We start from the raw sequence: 21,402 nt of genomic DNA on the forward strand, positions 1-21,402 counted from the left end.
CTTCATTAAATTTTTAATATGTATATGAAATAAACTTTCTATACAGTAAGAAAATGGAGTACTGGATAATGCCGGTTTTATAAGTCTTGATAAGAGAGCTTATTCGTTAAAAAAAATTATTAATTGATAAATTTACCCATTGAAAGTTATCTATAATTTTTAACGGATAAATGTTTGAAATTTACAATGCAAATGTACTGTACAGTACAAAACGATACGTTATTTAATTTTGTGTTGAAAATAATAGAATTTCTAAAATACTGAATTTGCTTTGCATTAAAGCTAACTCTGTTCATTTATTTTAACTTTATTCGCATATGTGTAGTACGATTTATCCTTAAAAGTTTTATTACAGCATTATTGAAAGAAACATTTTTCTATAATTGGTCGCAAGCTTATTTTCTATTAAGTCAGTATTAACGTATCCGGAGTTTTTTTTTCTATAGAAATTCTCTGAAAAATGAGGAATGTTTTAGTACTAATAAAAGTTTTAATATAAATGTTTCAGGAATTGTACAGCAACGTGCAGAACAGGTTATTATTTTCCAAACGAAAGAACTGAAATGATTTTACAATGTAGAACGAACAGCGGAATCTGGTACCCTCGATCAGAATTTCCAAGATGTTCAGAACAAGGTTTGTGTCAACTAATAAGTATGAATTTCGCAGTTACCATAAAATCACTATGCCTAAACAAACGCAGTATTTTTTAATAATTATTTTTCATTCAAAATCGACTAAATTACTTTTAGTTTGAATTTATTTCTCAGTATCAGTGCCGTGATTCGCTCTTCGTGTGTCATCTGCAAGACTATTTTTAGTTCCCTAGCCAAAAACGATTCCCACGGCTGCAAAATTTAAAATTTCAAAACAATAATATCATACTGATCAGTTTTTATACGCCATTTTAGGGCCCTGGATTCTCCTAGTCTCTGTGTCTGTTCACCCTGTCACTCTGTTCACACTGCACAGTATTATTTCAAAAAATAATTTTTTTCAATTACTGTACTTTTAATCAATGATAGTATTTCTACGTATGCTACGTAATATAATGATAATTTTAAGATAAATTTTAAAGCAATAAAGCACCAGCACAAATAGATCCCGGTGGATTCGGCTGAATCTTTGATATTTTGTAGGTTTAGTGACTCTGATCAAGTATCAATAGACACAATATTTTGATATTGTGTCTATTGATACTTGATCAGAGTCACTAAACCTACAAAATATCAAAGATGGACAATTTTCGAGTTATAGAGCTTTGAAGGTGCAAAAACAGCGTAACTCGCCCACATGTTGTGAAGTTTTAAGTCTTTTCTTCAAAAAAATAAAACAATGTGTTTTCAAACGTTCGACACGCTATCTAGATTTTCTTGTGGGAAAATCTAGATAGCGCGTCGAATTCATTATGCGCTCCGTTATTTGATGCATTGGCGCCTCCCCACAAGGAAACACCCTGCTCCGATCATTCTCACTGCAAGAGAATCTCTCGAGTGATCACCTTTATCAAATCTCTAACGAGATTCGATATCGGTTGGAAGAAACTCCGGTGTGGCATTTTGAGGCAATATACTTATTATTGAAAAGGAATTTTCTTTTGTTAAAGTTTTGTTCTTCATGTAGGCAAATGCCCATGACATTTTTAAAACTTTTATATTAATTTTCATAATTCTGAAATAGTTTGATGTGAATTTCAAAAAGCGTTTGCGAGTTACGTTTGCGCTAAAGTATTACTTCCATGGCAATTGGCTTGACTAGATGAAGATGAAAATTCCGATAAACGCAATATTGCTGTTCAAATACGCGAGAGATTTTTTTAGCCCACCTCCTGTCGTAACAGTCTGTCGAGAATATGTATAAACTGTAACTTAATGTCATGAAAGGAAGCGAAAAATATCATTTGCATCTTGAACGCTGGATAACTCAAAAACTGTCCATCTTTGATCTTGTACTTATGGCGGCTTTTACTAAAATTACACTAAAATTATAAAATATCAACAATTCAACCAAATCCACCGGAACACGTTCCTCATAAAATTTTTGCTACTGCGGGGTCTTTACTTAAGCAGGGAAATAACTTGATTCACGGACATATACGGTAAATAGTCGTCACTATCACGAACAGTTTTCATTTAGGTCTTAGAATCTGTTCTTTTATTTCTTTGATTTCTTTATCAACTTTATCCCTACAATTATGAGAGTTTTTTGACCATTATTAGAACTTATTAAATTAAATAGGCAACTTAATAATTTAGATTTTAGAAAAAAAACTAAAAATACACAATATAGTAGTAAATAACAATAAATCATATCAAATATAATGGAAAGATCACCTAATTATAATGAACGACAACCGCTCTTATAAATTAGTTTCGAGGAAAGAGGGAGGTAGTTCGATCTGAAAATAGATGAAGAGATTAGAAACACTGTCTCGGATAGGAAAACAGAACAGATCCTAAGACCTAGACTAGAATTGTTCCTGATATTAAATTAACGTATATATATGACCGTAAATTAAAATTAGAATTATTCTGTACATTTATTTCGAAATTTACGTTTTAAAAATGACAGCGTATAATTCTATGTAAAATTATCGTCGTTTTCCACACGACTATAATAGTCACAGTCTTCGATTGAAATGAAAAATGGTATCCAATTAGCAGTGTGTTCCGCTCGTAATTCGTTGATAGTACTTGCTTACATCCTAAAAATATAACACTTCCACCTAAACTAAGCGTAAAATTAAAGTTATTTTTACGAGAATGAAATATTTTAGTTGATTTCGAATTTATATTTTGCTGTAATTATTATGGTTCTTTGATTTAATTTTAGATAGCGGAAGCGAAGTGGATTCAACATTGCAACAACCAAATCAAGGAGAAGAGAGTAACCTGTTATTTGGTAAATATTTAAAAATTTCATCAATTTAATTTTAGATCTATAGCATTTGCATATGGAAATGAGAAGTTATTGAACTTCTATTTAACTGGGTATTCATATTCAATATATAAATTAAATTATAAAAATGTATTCGCAATGAATTGTCACTAAATGTTTTCAATTTATGCAATTTTACACAGGAGTTAAAGATTTTATATTGTCATTAAACAGAAAGTTTTGTTGTACAACTATACTAGAAAAGTATTTTAATCAATAAGGCGTAGTTTCTATGTTTTTAAAATTCTAAATTTTTATATCGAATTGTGTTTGTAACCAAATGAATTGATTTTAACAATTGCAAATGATAAATGATTTATTTTAATGGTTTTTCAGAAACTTTAAGAAGATGTAGCAGACGTACGAATCCGACGTCCGGATACGTCCATTGCAAGCACGATGCAAGAGGAATGTAAGATTTTCAATTTTTATTACATTTTATCAGATCGGTATTGAGTGACGGAAATATACATTTGATTCGAAAGAATGGTCGAATCATTATCGCTGTGCCTAAAATGGGATTGTATTTAAAACGGAATTTTTTGGTAGGAATTGCACGGGGAGATGCAGAAGAGGATATTTCTTTCCCGGTGGAGAAAGAGAAATGGTTCTTCGATGTCGAACCGACGACGGATTGTGGTACCCTCGAAGAGAATTTCCCATCTGTTCTCAGTCTGGTTCGTATTACAAATCGAAATTAATTGTTAAGATTAAAAACAACTGCTATTAACAATTACTTAAGGATCTCTCAGAAACGAAATTTTGAATAGTTTAAGTTTTTATTTATTATTAATTTTTTTAGTGGGGAGTCTACACGAAGATCAAGAAAAGGATGATTTAGGTAAATCTATTTTTATTTTTTTAATCGTTGTGTATAAAACATTAAACTGAATACATTTACGCAACTTAACGTTTTTATACTCTAAATTGGATAAATATAATTTAGCTTATTTTAATCTACATCATTTTGAAGAAAAATGTTTCTTGAAATTAATGTAGACATGCGCACAAAATAAGTGGAATTAGTTAAATTGTCGGCAAATGATTCATTTTTCAAAGATTTAACTTATTTCAAGAAATTAATGTCTTTACTTTGGATAACTTTTATATTGCTTAATGATTGTTACCATATTAAGCAATTATATCATAAAAAATAAATACAGTATATATTTTAGCATAGCGTACTTAGTATAATATTTATGTTATTATAGATAAAAGAACGATCGATTTCGCTTTTATTTTTAGTTCAAAATGCATTGTAAATATTCATATTTTTTATCTCTATAAATTGATAATGCACAATTGTATCTAGTTATTTCTGTAGAAATTTGAATGTCTTTCGTTAACTTTTAGATATAGCCAAGGGCGTCGCCAGGGGGAGGGGCAGAGGGGCAGTTGCCCTCCCCTAGAAATTCGAAAAAGTTATTTAAATGCTAAGTTTTAATTAAAATAATCTTCTTAGGCTTCTTGTAAGTTAAAGAATATGTTTTATTTGAGATATTTCTTTTCCGGTACATAGTGAATGATTAAAATTTTATGAATCGTTTTTATTTTACCTACATACAATTCATATCCTCTATCAATTTACATCATCTTGCCCCCCTTACCCATTGGCTGGCGTCGTCCTTTGATATAGCATGGAATAACATGCTACGATTAGTAAGTTACATAAACTAAAGCCAGATCGTATTAGCTCATGCAGTTTTCTTATGAAAAATATTTTGAAAAAATTATTATATATATAATTGCATTTAATAAAATTTTCTAGATAAATGTTTATTATGGAAAATTGATTTTCCTCGACGATGTTTACGTTTTAATTAGACCAATTCAAACTTGAATTACGGTTTACTTTTTTCGAACAATTCGAATTTATTTCTTTTTGACGTTGTTACGGTTTGAATGGTAAATCAAATAAGAGTTTTTACCCGATTGAATTTAAAGTGTAAATCGGTAGCGCGTTACCAAGCGATTGATTTCTAAATGAAAGAAGCGAGTGGAAGGTCACCAAAGTCGACATCATAAAAAGGAAGTGGATCCGCTAACACTTCCTTCCATTGTTATCGTATAAATTGTGAATTATAACGTATACGATCACGACCCTTTGATAATGTATAAAAATTATAGTGGAATCCATAAAAATACTAAAATTTCTGCCATTTATGTTACACGAAAAAGCTTTCAACAACCAAAACATTCGAAACTAAATAAAAATTAAACCTTGTCATTTTTATTGACATGTCGTTAAATTAAATGTTTAGTTTTAAAAAAAAGTTTAAAAATCTATTTAAATGATATTTTTACAATTAGAAATTCGTTAGAATTTTATAAAGGCAAAAATTGGAAATGGGAATCGCTTAAAACAGTAAACGAAGGGAAAAATTTAGAATCTCTACGTAATTGATGAATGTAAATAATAATAAGAAGAAGAATTGATTATTTTCCTGATTTAAAATCGTAACGTATATATTTTAGTTTGCGACAATCTTAGATTCCCATCGCACGGATATATTTCTTGTTCCGACGACTCCACCTCGAAAAATAAGTAAGTAAAAGAATTATATATCGACAACGTGAATCGATATATTTAGCTTACAAATAAACAAATGTTGCGTAGGATTTGTGTGGCCAGATGCAAATTAGGATATCGCTTTCCTAACGACGAATTCGAAATGACATTGAGCTGTTCCAAAGAAGATGGAAAATGGCGTCCTTCGCAAAAGTTTCCCGATTGCGTATCCGAAGGTGTGCAATTTATTACTTTTTGTTTGTTTGAATAATTTAAATGATACAGTAGTTGTGGCTTTAATTTTTATTTATTTCGAATCAAACTAATGCATACGTATACTATACATATTAAAGAGAAGAAGATTGAACTTAATCCAAATTGTCTTAAATCTTATAGGCCCAACTAAAAAATCTTTTGAGTAAATTCGTTTTCTTAAATTTTAAATTAAAAATCGTCTCGTCTTTTTTAGTTAAAGAAGATCAAACCGATGACAAACTCACTCAAGAAAATCTGGAACTGGAAGGTAAGACAAGATTATTTAGACCTTTTTAAAAATAAATTATTGAAATTTTTTAAATTGAGGTATAAATTTGATATAAGGAAAGCCTCGTTACTTTTTACCTATATTCAGGACAGTCCTAAAAAGAATGTAGCCTACCTTCGAATTCTGTCTGATGTCTGTCTTCGAGTATCACTTGAGAACGGCTGAAACCTTCTCAGGTTATAGAATTTATTTAGATTGTTCGAAAGAAATCATTTATAATCAAAATTTTCCATCAAAATATACTACATGAATACAGCAAATGATGATAATAATGTTTTAAATGGATAATGCTTTGTTTAATTGGAGTTGAGCTAGTTAGATATTGCCTGTAGCCTACCTATTGAAGGCCGTTTAGGGATTCATTAGCCTATGGGAGATCGCAGTTTCACTTATAAGACATGGCAATTTTTTAGATAAAAGTTGTGTCTTATATTTCGTAAAATACGAATACACATTTTTATATGTGTATATTTTCATATGAATACCTTTACTTAATATATTATTTTTCTCAACCGATGCCAGGTAGTACCTCATTTACTTTATAACTTTATTCGAATTTCATACATATTAATTATTTTAAAATGCTAGTTCTCGTCAATAGAAACTGTAATTGCACGCAACAGCGTAAAACGTAGAAACTAAGTTGCAAAACTTCCGTTCATCACAGATACTAAATATTTGGACAAGAAAAGTAATTGTACAAAGGTTTAACAGAGATTTCCAATTGTCTTGTTTATCGTGACATAAATCATTAAGCCAGAGATAAGTACGGAACGAATTTGTCAAGTAAAAATAAAAAGTTTTGTTCGAAACGTTCCGAGTGAGTGGCATCAAAATAATAATAAAAAAATAAATCTTCGACGCTAATTTAAACTGCAAGTGTAGTTGTTAGAAGTTTGTTTTCTCTCCGTTCTATTTATAAATAATATCATTTTCAATGTTTTCGAGAATATTTGCTGTTTTATCTTTTTATATTTAGTGCAGGTTGACCAATACGAATATGCTATGTTTCTCTCCTTTAAGACAGTTTACTTAATAATTAATAGCCGTATTTCTTAGTATGCTTTCCGTTAGGATAAGAAACTCAATTTCGAAAGTTATTAAGTATAGAAAAAGATGTGAAATCTTAATAATGAAACGATTAAAATCAATTTTGAATTCGACGTATACGGTACTTTAGAATTAAAAATGAATTAATACTTTATTCTAAAGAAACCGAGTAATAAATTGAGGACGTTTAGTTCTTGAGACCAAATAGTCTGTAACTTTTGCAAATATTATTATTAATTTTTGTTTATTTAAAATATTGGTAACTCATCTATCCGATTAAAGTTCTATTTATATTTAAATATGATCGAAAAGCATATTATTATTATTATGTATTATACTTTAGTTCTGTGAAGGACATCTGCGTTTCGAAGGATTGGACAGTCCCATTGTTTTCTATTGTTTCGCTGTCTAAAATTACGTAAAATAATATGCATCAGTATTATCTTCAGTATCAAATTAGTAGCATAGTTTATTAAATACATTGAAAATCATTCTCAATAATCAAAAATAAAAAACGAGTAACTTGCACAGAATAAGAACAATACAAACATTAGCAAAGTAAATGGAATGTGAGTAATAACGCGATTTAGTACTGGTTAGTACCGCGAACACACTAGCAAATTTGAATCGAGAAACCTACTAATATAGTTCCTATAGCTATTACATATAAATAGTTATATATAGTTATTTATATATAATGTTTACTTCAAAATGAAAATGTATAAAGGAAATTCAAAATTATACTTTTTCTTTTAGCTTAAAGTCTTTTGGACAATATCCAACCGCAAAAATGAGAAATGATGGCTAAACGAGTTTCTAATGATTAATTTAAAGTTACATTTCCACGAAATTTATAAATAAATAAATAAATAAAAATATAGTAAAATAAAATAAAGTATAAATATAAATAAATACAATTTCGAATATAACTTATTTTCTTCTTTTAAATGTAAATTCTCTTAAAACTTTTATTGCAATATTTTTGCAGCCATCGAAAATAGATGTCGGAAACCAAATCCTCCGCTCACCGGATATCTCTCTTGTTTAAATCGTTCTCACGCTTTGTAAGTCTTCGATTCAATTGATCGCAGATTTTATCAGCGATTGCGATAACAATTTGTTTGTTGATTCGAACGAATAATTGTATTTTTTTCGCTAAATTATTTTCCTAACATTTTTAGAGAATGCACTGGAACCTGCATGCCCGATTACGCATTTTCTAATGGGATAACCTCGATGACGCTAACTTGCTCCTTTACTTCCGGAAAATGGTCTCCTCATAGCGCCTTTCCTCCGTGCTACGAGATAAGTACGAACCTTTCAATCTTTACTCTCAATATTATAATTTTGTATGGAATGTAATCATTTTCTGGCGTGTTTTTATAGTCTGCTTTTATGTTTATTCATTTTTACAATAGAGTATAAGTGGAAATTTGAAAGTAATTCAAATTATTCGAATTAAAATATTTAATTTAAAAATAATTTTAGATATTAAGAAAATCTAATTTACGTATGCTTCAATTGTTATTGCAGAGGAAAATATTTATTTTTTTCTTAACGTTGTTTACATCTATTTCAGGTAATACTCCTAATAATGATAACGAAGAGAAACTCGACAATGAAGATACTCGAAATCCAAGTAAGCTACTTAGTAACCGATGCACGTCTTTACAGGTTCTACTTCGAATTAACTAAACAAATTTTGTTATTAATTAAAATAAATAATTAATCTGACTCTTTCGATAATTACATTTCAAATCATGATTTAATTTTCCTTATATAGAATCGACAGTAAAGAAAGTATTCAAATATTTTTCTCGTTTAACTAAATCTGTAGATAACGTTTATTGGGCTGCAATCTTAAAAAATTGTAGACTGTTGTCTGTTTGTCTTTCCTTAACCTCGAGAACGATATTAGATAAATGAATGTCGAGAACAGATATGGAAAGCTTTGGAGCAGGAGACCCCGATTAACTATATAAGAACTTCTGATATAAACTGGAAGTCACATTATTTCAATTCGAAACATCCCCTGAAAGCAGTTAATAGATGACCAGCGCGCTTTATTGTTATTATTATTGTTAAAGGAAAAGTATGATGTACAGTACTGTATAAGGAGAAGCCACTACTAATTTGAGATGGAGAGCGTATATTTTAAATTAAATACATTAAAAATATTATGAAAAATTGCAGCCTGGCATTCTGACCATGTCACAATAAATAATTGCTCGTTATTGAAATAGTTACGGATAATATATGGATTCTAGTTCCAAAACGTACCATACCTCGTGGTTTTTTGATATTTTGAAAAAGTGGCTGAAGACTTCTCGCGTGAAAACTGTGGAAGCTGAAGAAATGATGTAACTTGATAGTTATCAATACCAGTGTGGACGTTATACTGCGATATTATCGATAAAATAGAATCCCACAGATTCGGAAGTACAATGTATCGGTTTTGTCACGATGGAGCAAGATTGATAGCAAGATTTACAAATGTGCTATAACTTTGAGGCTTTTACAGACCGTCTTGGCACATGGTGCACTTTAGGAATAAGTTTGCAGTATAATGTAATTTATAGTACCTCAATTTGAAATACAATATACCGCATTAAATAGTATTTAAGATTACTTTTTTCACTTGGTATGTTTTGCAGCAGAAAAAATGTAATTTATGATTTTTTATTATTTTATTTAATACAATTAAGGCCAGTATTTAATTTAGATTACATAGAAAATAGTGAACATTGGAAAGCTAGGCCTTCACCATGTGATACACCTGGACAAAAATTCCAAAACAATTAATATTGAAAGTAAAGTGAAATAATATTAAGTTATATAAAATAGATTATACATGTAAATTATTTAAGCATTTTTATTATTTTCATTATTGCAAAGAAGTCGCTTAAATAATCTCCAACTCTACAATTTCTTATTAAACCATTATACATAAATTATGATAGAAAATGGGATTAAATATCATTTTATAAACAACACTTTAATGATGTTTGTATCGATTATAAATAATAATAATAACGATACCCATGTATTGTATTTCCCCTGCGAATTTTTAAATGAAATATTTTTAGATACAGGAAAAGTACTATAGATGTTCATATTTGTCTCATTTCCTATTTATCTATTGTTATAAACATAAAAAATGAGAAATAATTTTGTAGATATATTATATTGTACTAAGAGAGGAGAGAGAGAGTATTATGATGTTCATAGATTATTCCTTATTTTGTCAACTTGTGTGTGTGTATGTATGTATATGTGTACTGTACATATAGATACATTAAAATAGTTTTAAAATTTTGAGCATCAAACACAAGACCGTGTTATTTATTAAACACTTGGCACTTTTCCACTTCTATTAGTTGAGACGAGATTTTATTTCACTCGTTTCGGGCATTTCGCCCCTCTTCAGTCAACGTTAATTCCTTGAACTCAAGGGTGCGCGTGCATAGCACAATTTGGACCTCAAAGTTACAGCAACAAATGTACATGTTCTACGTACGGTTTTTTAAAATCGAACCCTTGAGTTCAAGGAATTAATGTTGACTGAAGAGGGGCGAAATGCCCGAAACGAGTGAAATAAAATCTCGTCTCAACTAATAGAAGTGGAAAAGTGCCAAGTGTTTAATAAATAACACGGTCTTGTGTTTGATGCTCAACATATAAGAAAACACGGTTTCAAGAATACCTAGTTTTAAAATATTAAAACTAAAATTGTATTCTCAAATTCTTTTTTGGTATTTTAAAAGTAATCTTGCGTTATTTATTTATGATGAAACATTCTTACAGCCTCGAGCGTTCTTTGTCCCAAGCCGTCGACACCGAAAGGAGGATTTATTCATTGCGAACAACAATTTTCACACGGCTACAGGTAAGAAGGAAATTAATGAAATTCAAATGACGAAAATAGAATTTTTAGTTTTCATAAAATATATCGAGTGTAATAAATACGTATTTATTTGTTAAAATTAATGATTCGCAGTTTAGATTATAGAATTGTTTTTAGCATTAAATAATAATATATTTCAATAATTTTACAGACTAAATAAATAAATTATATATATATATAATAGTGGAATCTTCCGAAAATTAGATTGTTTTTCTTTGTATAAAAATTGCGAATTAACTTTATTATTTCGATTAATAATAATGGAAGGATACAATAAAATGTACTCAAATGCATTACGATAGAAATAAATGTAGCGAATTTTAAAGGCATACTTAATTTGTTTAAGTTAAGATATTAAAAAAGTCAGGTTACGTTCAGAAAGAAATGCATTGTAGTTTTGTAACAGAATGGGGGCTTTTTGGTGAATAAAATATAAAACAAACTATGAATAATTTGTCGGTATCATATTATAGCCGAAATGTTGATATTTTCGTATTATTACGTCACAAAAAACCAGCGCATCATCAAAAGTAAATATATATAAATAGCTTTTAGAAGGAAGTGTACTTTCCATTTTTCAATGAATATCATTATAAAATATGAACCAATGAAATATATTCGACGTTCCTTAATATTCTTGTTACTGAAAGATAGCGCGATAAAAACGAGTGAATATTATATTTTCACTCTTTATTCGTCGTCGTTACCAATTCTTTTGCGTTGTTTTTAAAAGATTTGCGAAGATAATCGGAAACAAAAATAAAGATATTTGTAAAAGTTTACCAAAAAATAACTTATAGGAAAGACATTAAATTAAGTTCCTTCATTTATAAGTCAAATTAAAAATTTTTAATAGAGTTTTTTATGAATCAAAAATATGTGAATATCTGAAAAACTGTGAACTGTGCCTAACGTTTGATTTTCCACGTGTCGTGAAATAGTCAAAACCGTAATATATAAGTATAGGCCTACCTAAAGAATGAAAAGGCACGAATGCCTTTTAAGGTATCATGTTCAAATTATAATTACATACATCTTTAGTTTACAAAAGTTCTTAAAAGAATTTAATGGAAATTAAATAATGTTATTTAGTCGAAAACAAGATTACGCGTGAAAACAACTTTTCCATTCGAGTTTTTATTTTCATTAAGTTCATTAACTTATCGATTTTATTACGTATTAAACACGATTTGAAATATGGATATCCATATTGTTCTTCGAAATAAAAATTTTATAAAATAAAAAGTACGGAGATGTAGGCCTACGAGTTAAGGATTTTATGTATAGGAATAACTTTAAACGTATTTTAATGAAGTGATACATTATATTATATTATTATTGTTGTTGTTGTTACAGACGTTGTACGGGGACGTGTATGACCGGATTTTCGTTTCCTGACGGCAAAAATACCATGGTACTTCGTTGTTCGGTAGTCAGAGGATGGTTACCCGTTTCTTTTTTCCCCTCTTGCAAAGGTTAGTCGATCGATAATGACATCTTCGCCGGAGAACGACGTAATTGACCGACGACACCACTCAAGTAACACATATTAGCTTCAAATAATAACTGATGACATCGAAACCCTTTCGTTTGTTCGTCGTTTTATTTATAGCTTTGTGCGCTTTGTTATCCTCGATACAAATAAACGGAAGAGGAAGTGGTTTATAAGGTTTTCATATTATTTCTGTCATAAAACAACTTCTTTTGATAAGTTATTACAATATTTCGATACAGATTAAAACCTTAATGAATATTCTGATTTTTTTTATTTATTTAAATTTTTGTTTAGTAACTTTTACCGATTTATTTAAGTGAGGAATTTCGAAAGGAATTAAACAGAAATTCGAAGGGTGGAAATGTTTTTATAAAAGCTACTTGATGATAACTATTGGACGGGATCAAATTTCGCGGCTTAAAATCGATAAATTAGGAGAGAATATCGTTAAGAATATTCCGTTAACATCTTGGAAAAATATCTTGATAGATTTTTTTTATTTTTTCCGGTTACGTTTACATTTTTTTTTTTTTTTTTTTTTTTTGCTAGAATCAAAGTTTTTAAACCTTTGATTCTAATTCTGTGCCTTTGTAACTTTTTAAATAATTTTAATTAAAAATTTTAAAATTATATAAAATTTTGGCAATTTACAACATTTATATTTATTTATTTAAAAGTTTTAATGTTGGAATATTAATAAAACTTTCTATCGACGAACACTTTCAGAAATAAAAGACAGAATTTATCGTCCCGATTCCGAACCAATTAATCAAGACATCGATTCGACCGGTAAAATACTGTGTCAAAAAATTTCTTTTATTTAGAATACATTTCAAACGATTAAAGAATGTTTAAAAAAATAATTATCCGAAATTAAATTATATTTGAATATTTGACAATTTAAGCTAAAATCTAAAAAATCCGGGCCAATCGAACGTAACATTTAAAAATATTATTTTAATTGTAGGACAATCTCTTGTCTCGGAAGACGAAAATTCTCAGACATCCGATGACATTTATGGAAATAGAGGTGACCTCGGACACGACCAGACAGGTAATTTCATTCTTAAAACTCTGTAATTAAATAGAACTTTTAACCCTTCATTTAAAGTAGACAAAAAAATTAAGAGAAATTCCAAATCTTTGATTTTTTAAAGTAATTATTCTTGCGTTTTTGCTGGTTCTATTAAAGTTCTCGAGATTGAATTTTTATTTTTTCTTTTCTCTTTATTATTAGGCGGAACGGCGGGCGTTATCTTAGTATTCGTTTGTCATTAATCATTCCAGGAACAGATACAAACATCGGTCGTCCGTCGGCCGATCCGACGGAACACAAAAGATGTTATTTCCCCGTCACTTTTTGATTACGTGACTTATCTATCTCAAATAATAGCGACCAATATCATCTCTACTTCCACCAAATGATCTATCCAAATCGATAATCCCTGGCAAAAGATCGATAATGCTCTTTTCGCCCCGTCCGAAACCAAACTCGCAGCTTATATTTTCCCATCTTTTGATAGAGCCTATATAAATAACGAAAAGATCTTGAAACGTTTATAAATAGCCTATATATTCGAATTAATTATATTGTAATAATAATAATAATTTTGGAATTTTACAAGCGAAGGCGATATAAACTGTAAATTTCGCAATATCTTCTTAATTGGTTGTTCTATCAACAGTCTCTGTGATTAAATTTTAAATTTAATCTAAGAATTTGAAGTGATTTTAGCAATGATTATTAACTTTGCGTTGATGTTTTACTTTGTAAATACCATAATTTAATGAGCAATATTTAATTTAAAAGGCTAATCTTTCGCATAAATCCATTTTCAATTATTAAATAAGTTAGAACATATAAAAATTTTATAATTTTTGTTTTTTTTTTTTTAAATAAATTACAGGGATTACCAGAGGTTATTGTCGACGACCTCCTTCGCCTAGGAACGGTTACATTTATTGCGTGCCCAACGCAGAAACCTTGTGAGTAATTTTATTTTTCACATATTTCGGCAGTCGTGTCTACAAAATACTTCCAAAAGTAATCCTTAGCCATAAGGATAAAAGGAAAACTAAATTCCGATTTTGTGGAAAATTTTAATGATTTAAATAAAATATTTTTCTTTTAAATTATGTAATCAAAACATGTTTGAAATGAATTGTGTTTCGTATTTGTTAATTAGAATCATTTATTCGATTCGTGTATATTATAATAATAATAATTAAAAAAAAGATATAAATATTTCACTTACGCCTATTAAAATAATTAAAAATAACGTTTTTGTAATTAATTTAAGATGCCTTTTAAAATGCGAAAAATTACAAATGACAATATTTACTTACACGATAATGAATTAATTTTATTTAGTGATTGTACGGCGAGATGTTCTCAGGGTTTTCATTTTCCCAACGGAGAAAACAGACTGTTGTACAGATGCGAAAGTAAAAGCGGAAGATGGAGTCCTTCCGGTCATTTTCCCGATTGCAAACGTGAGAATGTTTTCGAATAATTTAATTTGACGTTCTTTTAAAATTCAAAAACGAAGAAAAATGAATAATTTAAAAAGATGCTTCGTGAATATTTCAAAAGAACTTAGAAAGTTATTTTTATACACTTCGAGCATTTTTAATTTCGCTTATCGATGCAAATATCCTTCGCACGTAAAATATTTAACGCACATTTGCTTTATTTTAAATGAAATTTTACAGGTTTTATTATAAAGTTTCTTTTTAAATCGTCTTTTTAATTTTAAAATACGTATAAATTATATATAACTCTAAATATTTTTTCTTTATTCCGAATCTATTTCTGGCTCTTATAAAATATTCACGTTAATAAAATTGTAGCCTCCTGTACGCTGCATGGAGGATACTTTTTGTCAAACTAAAAGTTTATTCTAACTAAAATCTTTTAAAATATTTACAAAATTGTTCCTCGAAGATACAATTTAAATAAACTATTTTTATTGAGTACAGTACATAAATATAAATATTCTAACGTCTAGAACTAAGCGTGAGAGGATAATATCCGTGGAGTCAGTCATTAATTATTCTATAGAAATGAAAATTGAAATGAGCATCAAAAGGACTTTATAATCGTCGACGTCGTTACAAGGCGCCAATACGAGTAAAGTACTGACACAAAGTATTATTTTTCGCAGCTGCCTGTGACGTTCCCTGCCATAACGGAGGGGTGTGCAAAGGACGAAACCAATGCGACTGTACACAAGATTACAGAGGAAATTTCTGCCAATATCGTACGTATTCTCTGTTAAAGTTTATTTCGTATACGATTTACCATAATATTCGATTAAAATGGGAAACTTGCACAATTTTTTAAATTTGATTAATAAAAATTCGTACGCTTGTTAATAGTTAAACATAGTTTTTAAAAGGGGGAAACTGTTTTTAAAAATTTTTGTGACGTCGCCATTTGTATACAGTATAGTGATTTTTTTATGCCAATCGTATTAGTAACTAATTTCAATCATTTTCTGCGATAAAATTACATAAATACATGCAACTACTTGTCTAATTTATTTCATTCTTAGATTAGATTAGAAATGACGTATTGTACATTTTGTAATAAGACAAATTCCGTAAGTAGAAAATATGAATATACAAAAAGATTTAAGAAACACCGATTGGGGATCGTCGAATGAAAGGAATCTAATCATCTTTTCTGAAATATCTCATTTATTGTATTGAGAAAATCACTTTAATGCAACTACTAATTTATTGTGCATTAGAAAATCGATATTGCTGTTAGAGAAAAAATGTTAAATAAAATTAAATGCCGTCATGCATACTACGACAATACCAAAATAACTAATGCTTAGTTTCGTTTTATCATTATTTATTGATTAAATATGCATTAAAAATTATGGACTGTGGAGAACAAATTACTCAATTGTATCTATTAAGCAAATACTGAATTTTGAAGTTTTATATCGTACTTATATTTATATATTTAACGTTATGCCTGTTAATAAATGTTTTATCCCAATAGGAGTAAGATAAACATTTTCATTTTCACTTACTTTATCACAATATAAAGATGCGTGGCAAAGATCTAATAAAATGATTTAAATATTAATAAATTCCTATATTAAATTAAATAATATATAAAGTTTATACATAAACATTGTAATAAATAGTCTCTAAATAATGCAATTAAATAAAACTAACGAAACAAAATCCAAATAGAGTCATGGTCAGACTTCTCGTAAAGGTATTTGTATCCCTTGTATCTCTCGTAAAAGCTATTCTTATCAAAATAATTGACGTTTTATGCGAGTTTTCCATTATAAGTTATTAGCAAAAATTATTTTAAATGTAAGATTTTGGTTTTTTATTTAAAAAAATAGAAACGCAAAAGAAATATGTGATACCAGAAAATCGATTGTTTAAATTACACCATAGTAGAAATATATTGCATTCAATCGTTTTATTTTAAATATTTATTAGAAGACTCCTTTAAAATTTTATTTTAGCACTTTCGAACTGCGATCCTGTACATCTGAAGTTCGCCGGAAGCATTAGATGTAATCACACTTCCGACGAGACACACTGCGTTCTGGGATGTCCTCAAAGAATGATTCTCGAGCCCGCTTATAGTACTTATCGATGTAACTTGGAAGGAATTTGGAGTCCTCGTCTGACGCCTAGATGCATCGAAGGTTTTCATTTTACTTAAAATACTATATATAAGGTTTGTTTCGAGGAATACTAATATAATATCTACATTTAAGATCCGAGATATAAGGAAATCGACTCGGGCGATCGTCTCTGTCCCACTTCACAATGCCCATCATCTTCCCTCACCACTTACGAGAATGGTATGTTGTTTCGCGCTTTATAATGCCAAAGCGTTAGCTCTTATTTTTACGCTTTCGTTTTTATGATTCCCTTCTTTTTAGGTTTGTGTCGTCGCCCTCCTCCGCCTAAACCCGGATACATAAGATGCATATACAACCGGTTGATCATGTAAGTTTGTCTTTGTAAAATGCATTTCTAGATAAGGGAATTAAATTTTAAATTATAATCGTTTGGCTTATTTTAATAAACAAACGAAGCCGCAAAACTAGAGATCAGGTTTTATTTTATTTTATTTTTTATTTTTTATTTTTTTGTTCATTTAACACCGAATTTACAAAGATTTTAATATTAGTTTTTAATTCGGCTCACATCAGCATCATTTAGGGGCCAATCAAATATTAGTTATGACGGAAAAAATAATATGATTATAATGGAAACAAATATTTCGTTTAATGAAAAATCTAGTATTTATTTAATGATAATTTTTCTGTCTGAGATTCATAATTAGTGGCTTTTAAGACAGCTTTCGGGCTGCGCTTTCAATGACATATGAAACCCATCAAACTTTTTTTTGCAATTTATAAAATCCTAATACTTTCTAAACATTTAGTATGGGTACTTTGAAATTATGCTATTATGTCACAGGTTCACTATCACTGGTCTAGTGAGTCTCCATATTTAAGAGTTTAAATGTCACTTAGTCTATTGCCAAGTATCCATCTGGTAGACTTCTATTGTATACATTTAACGTATACGTCTAGCATTAACTTAAATCTCCTCTTAGAGTTTGCTTACGTCGCCATATTCACTTCTGTATAGGTTACATAATATGGTTACATAATATTACAAATTATTTTATTTGTCGGTAATAATGTTCATTTTTGATTATAGAATATAGCCTTATCATTATCATAATATTACTATTTAGAAACCTAAAATATAAATATATAAAAATTTTATAGAATAGTCTTTTGAATTCAAGCGCGTTTAGAGACATTTTAAATTAGAACCAAAATATACGACAACTGTCTTTATACAGTTGACACAGTATAAAGACAGTTGGTCGCCGGACGTAGGCTCTCACCTAACCGACGGGCTGGCCACGTGGTGCCTCGGGTGTCTACTTAAATAGGGGCCTGTTTCTCATAGAAAATCTTCCGTGTGGTACTGTACCTCTCCTTGGTAGATCATCCAAATGTTCGTTACTTTATCACATCAACTAAGAATTATAGTATGATGTCACCATCTTGCGGTAGCAACCCGCATAGTATAACAATAGTCTAATTGTGATGACAATAGAATCAACTGGAATGACGATAGATGGATAATTGTCGTAACCGAAACTCCCTCGAAAAATCGCGATCGAAATGAAATGTATCCTTTACTGCCAGAAGCAAATGTCGTCTCCGCGCGAATTCTTATTTTGAAAACGTTCTAATTCGAATTTTATTACAATCTCTGCATAGATCATTTCTCTAAGCACGTCCTCAGTAAATTATCAATTATTAAAAGTGAACTGTAATTGGAAACGCATGGTTTACTTTGAGTAGTATTAAAATTTTTGACTTTTAATATTGTCGTTGAATTATAAAAATCGATTCTCGAATTTGACGTAGATAAAGTTTACTAGTATTTATTAATAGTTTTCCATAATCAGAAAATATAATAATGAAACGGCCTCTTACGTATTCGTGCTGCCATCTGTTGTTAAATCTTATCATTGCATCGATGGTATTACCCGGAGAGTAATTTACGATATATACTGTAATTAAATTCGAACAGCGATAAGCTAATCAAATCGTTCTTTGTAAAAAATATTAATTGTGCTTTTAATAAAGAAGAAAGAGTTAGGTTAAATAAAATATCGAAAACAACGAAAGAAGAGGAATGGATTATGTAAATCGATGAATTAAATATGTAATTAATTAAATATGTATAGTTTTAAAACAGTTTTTACATTTACAAATATGGTTAAGAAGCAGCTGCAGTCCCATAGTCGGGTGTGGGGTTATTGGGACAAACTGAAAAAACTGTGAATGGTATTTTTCTCTTTTCCGGCCGGCACCAGGCCTATTAGCTACAGTTTAGGGGTAAAAACGTAACAGTAGCCAATATTTTACGTATACGGCAAATTGGTAGTGCCTACTAAGCTGAGGGGGCTTAGACACCTCAAGCCCCCGAAGCTATGTCTCTCCATTTTTTTGGACAATTTTTCTTAATAGAATTTTAAAGCAAACTTTTTATATATACGATACAATTGGGTCACCAGTGGCCGAGTGGATAAAATCACTGAACACTGGTTGTTGGTCGTGGGTTCGTGTCTCCCCAACGGTTGGCCACGTGGACATTTCCGATTTTCTTCACGTTTGTAACATCTAAATAGGGGCCAGTTTTCCAAAAAAAGTCCTCCCGGAGGGCATTCTCCCTCGGCAGATCGCCCATGTGTCGCGTTGCCAAATAAGTATAAGCCTAACTAAACTAAACGATACAAAGTTGTCACAATAAAATGATTAATTTTATGGAAATAAGCTATTCGCATCTTAATATGCGTGAAAATATTATTAATAATAATTAATAATGTGACGGACAGGGAATGCACTTCTAAATGTGCCGATGGATATCGATACGCTAACGGACAGACGGAACAGATTAGAACTTGCGACAACAGAACTGGTATTTGGACTCCTACTCACTACCTAACCGAATGCCAACGTAAGAAAACCTTTTTTTTCTGTCACTTCTAAGTTACTAAACTGGTAGAGTTGCAAACATATTTTATTTTATTACAGCTGTCTGTGAAAGGCCCTGTCAAAATGGAGGAAGTTGCGCTGCTCCTAATTTCTGTTTCTGCCCCGTCAAATACAGAGGAAAGTTCTGCCAATATCGTAAGTGTACAATTATTTTTACGACCATAACATTTTGAAACAAAATAACTTCTTACTTTAACAGAAAATATCGGTCTCAATGCTGTATATAGCTACACTTCATCCAGTTTTTTATTGTGCTAAAATAAGTTTAAAGATTAAGAAACTATTTTTAAAGTGACGTAATTGTGAATACGTAGAATTAAAATAATAATTTTTCCTAAGTTATTTTATTGTTTGTTTCTATATAATGCAAACATGCAATAATCGTAGAACTTCAGCCATGTAACTGTTTATAAACCGCCGATAAAAGTCGAACGATTGGCTTTCCCATTTGTTTTATCGAACCAAATCAATTCGCTGGATGAGTAATGTTTTTTTTTTTTTCCTCTCATCTTTTAACACTCTCTCCCTTGTGTCACTAAGATGACTTTTCCCCCCCATACCCTTGCGGGTTCGTCCAAGCCCAAAATGGGACCGGTCGGATGGTGAGGGCGGGACCCGATATATCCGAGACAAACTGCTCATTAAAAATTCTGAAATATTTGATATATTTTTAAATTTACCTCTGAGTCTGTGGGTAGTGAGAAGGGTCTTTTATCATATCTGCCGAGAATTGGACCAGACTTCACAAGGGACGAACGAGAGAGAATTCCAATGTAGCAGAAATTACCGTGTATGTGATTCGAACCTGAAACCGAGTCTTCTAGATGGGCAAGACGACGTCTTTATTGTCTCGGCCGTCTCTATATGACGATTTGTCTTAAATTTTGTTTTTATATCATACAACTTATCATTTAAATACGTTTTAATAAAGAAAGTTACTAGGAGACAGTGATTCATAGTTAAAAACGCGTTACGTGAAGTTAGAGAATTACTGTATTACCGTAAATAGTATGCATCGGCCTATACTTTATTCAACTTGTGGAATTGTTTACATATTATATAAGCTAACAATAAGTTGTTTACTCGTTTTAAATTAATTTTAAAATATTTAAATTGTGTCTAAAAGTAATTAACACTAAAACTGGTGTAAACTTTAAAGCTCTTTCGAACTGCGATCCTCATCGTTTGAGATTTGCCGGAAGCATGAGGTGCAGCCATTCTTCGGAAGAGACGGTTTGTAAATTGGGATGTCCCGAAGGAACTGTTATGGATAACCCCTCACTAGATACCGTCCGTTGTAGCTTGGAAGGAATTTGGACTCCGCAATATACACCAAGATGTGTGGAAGGTAACGAACTACACTATGTTGTTCTTTTCGAATTAACCAATAAG

The 21,402-nt window shown here is 30.1% G+C and overlaps 1 protein-coding gene across 1 annotated transcript in view; it reads left to right on the top strand.

The window, feature by feature from the left end:
• LOC136972710 (uncharacterized) overlaps window positions 1-21,402 on the top strand; it is a 300,363-nt gene that overhangs the window by 29,832 nt on the left and 249,129 nt on the right. The window contains exons 37-60 of the mRNA XM_067267318.1: window positions 509-636; window positions 2,833-2,901; window positions 3,274-3,349; window positions 3,487-3,614; window positions 3,740-3,778; window positions 5,413-5,482; window positions 5,555-5,682; window positions 5,916-5,969; window positions 8,029-8,104; window positions 8,222-8,349; window positions 8,620-8,679; window positions 10,845-10,926; window positions 12,301-12,419; window positions 13,166-13,228; window positions 13,407-13,493; window positions 14,347-14,425; window positions 14,811-14,932; window positions 15,604-15,699; window positions 16,936-17,121; window positions 17,194-17,280; window positions 17,362-17,428; window positions 19,851-19,972; window positions 20,050-20,145; window positions 21,170-21,358. Coding sequence (XP_067123419.1) covers window positions 509-636; window positions 2,833-2,901; window positions 3,274-3,349; window positions 3,487-3,614; window positions 3,740-3,778; window positions 5,413-5,482; window positions 5,555-5,682; window positions 5,916-5,969; window positions 8,029-8,104; window positions 8,222-8,349; window positions 8,620-8,679; window positions 10,845-10,926; window positions 12,301-12,419; window positions 13,166-13,228; window positions 13,407-13,493; window positions 14,347-14,425; window positions 14,811-14,932; window positions 15,604-15,699; window positions 16,936-17,121; window positions 17,194-17,280; window positions 17,362-17,428; window positions 19,851-19,972; window positions 20,050-20,145; window positions 21,170-21,358 — 2,351 coding nt within the window. The remainder of the gene's footprint in view (window positions 1-508; window positions 637-2,832; window positions 2,902-3,273; window positions 3,350-3,486; window positions 3,615-3,739; window positions 3,779-5,412; window positions 5,483-5,554; window positions 5,683-5,915; window positions 5,970-8,028; window positions 8,105-8,221; window positions 8,350-8,619; window positions 8,680-10,844; window positions 10,927-12,300; window positions 12,420-13,165; window positions 13,229-13,406; window positions 13,494-14,346; window positions 14,426-14,810; window positions 14,933-15,603; window positions 15,700-16,935; window positions 17,122-17,193; window positions 17,281-17,361; window positions 17,429-19,850; window positions 19,973-20,049; window positions 20,146-21,169; window positions 21,359-21,402) is intronic.

This window comes from Centruroides vittatus, unplaced genomic scaffold (assembly GCF_030686945.1).
Source record: "Centruroides vittatus isolate TY-2023 unplaced genomic scaffold, ASM3068694v2 contig_301, whole genome shotgun sequence".
Taxonomy (NCBI): Eukaryota; Metazoa; Arthropoda; class Arachnida; order Scorpiones; family Buthidae; genus Centruroides; species Centruroides vittatus.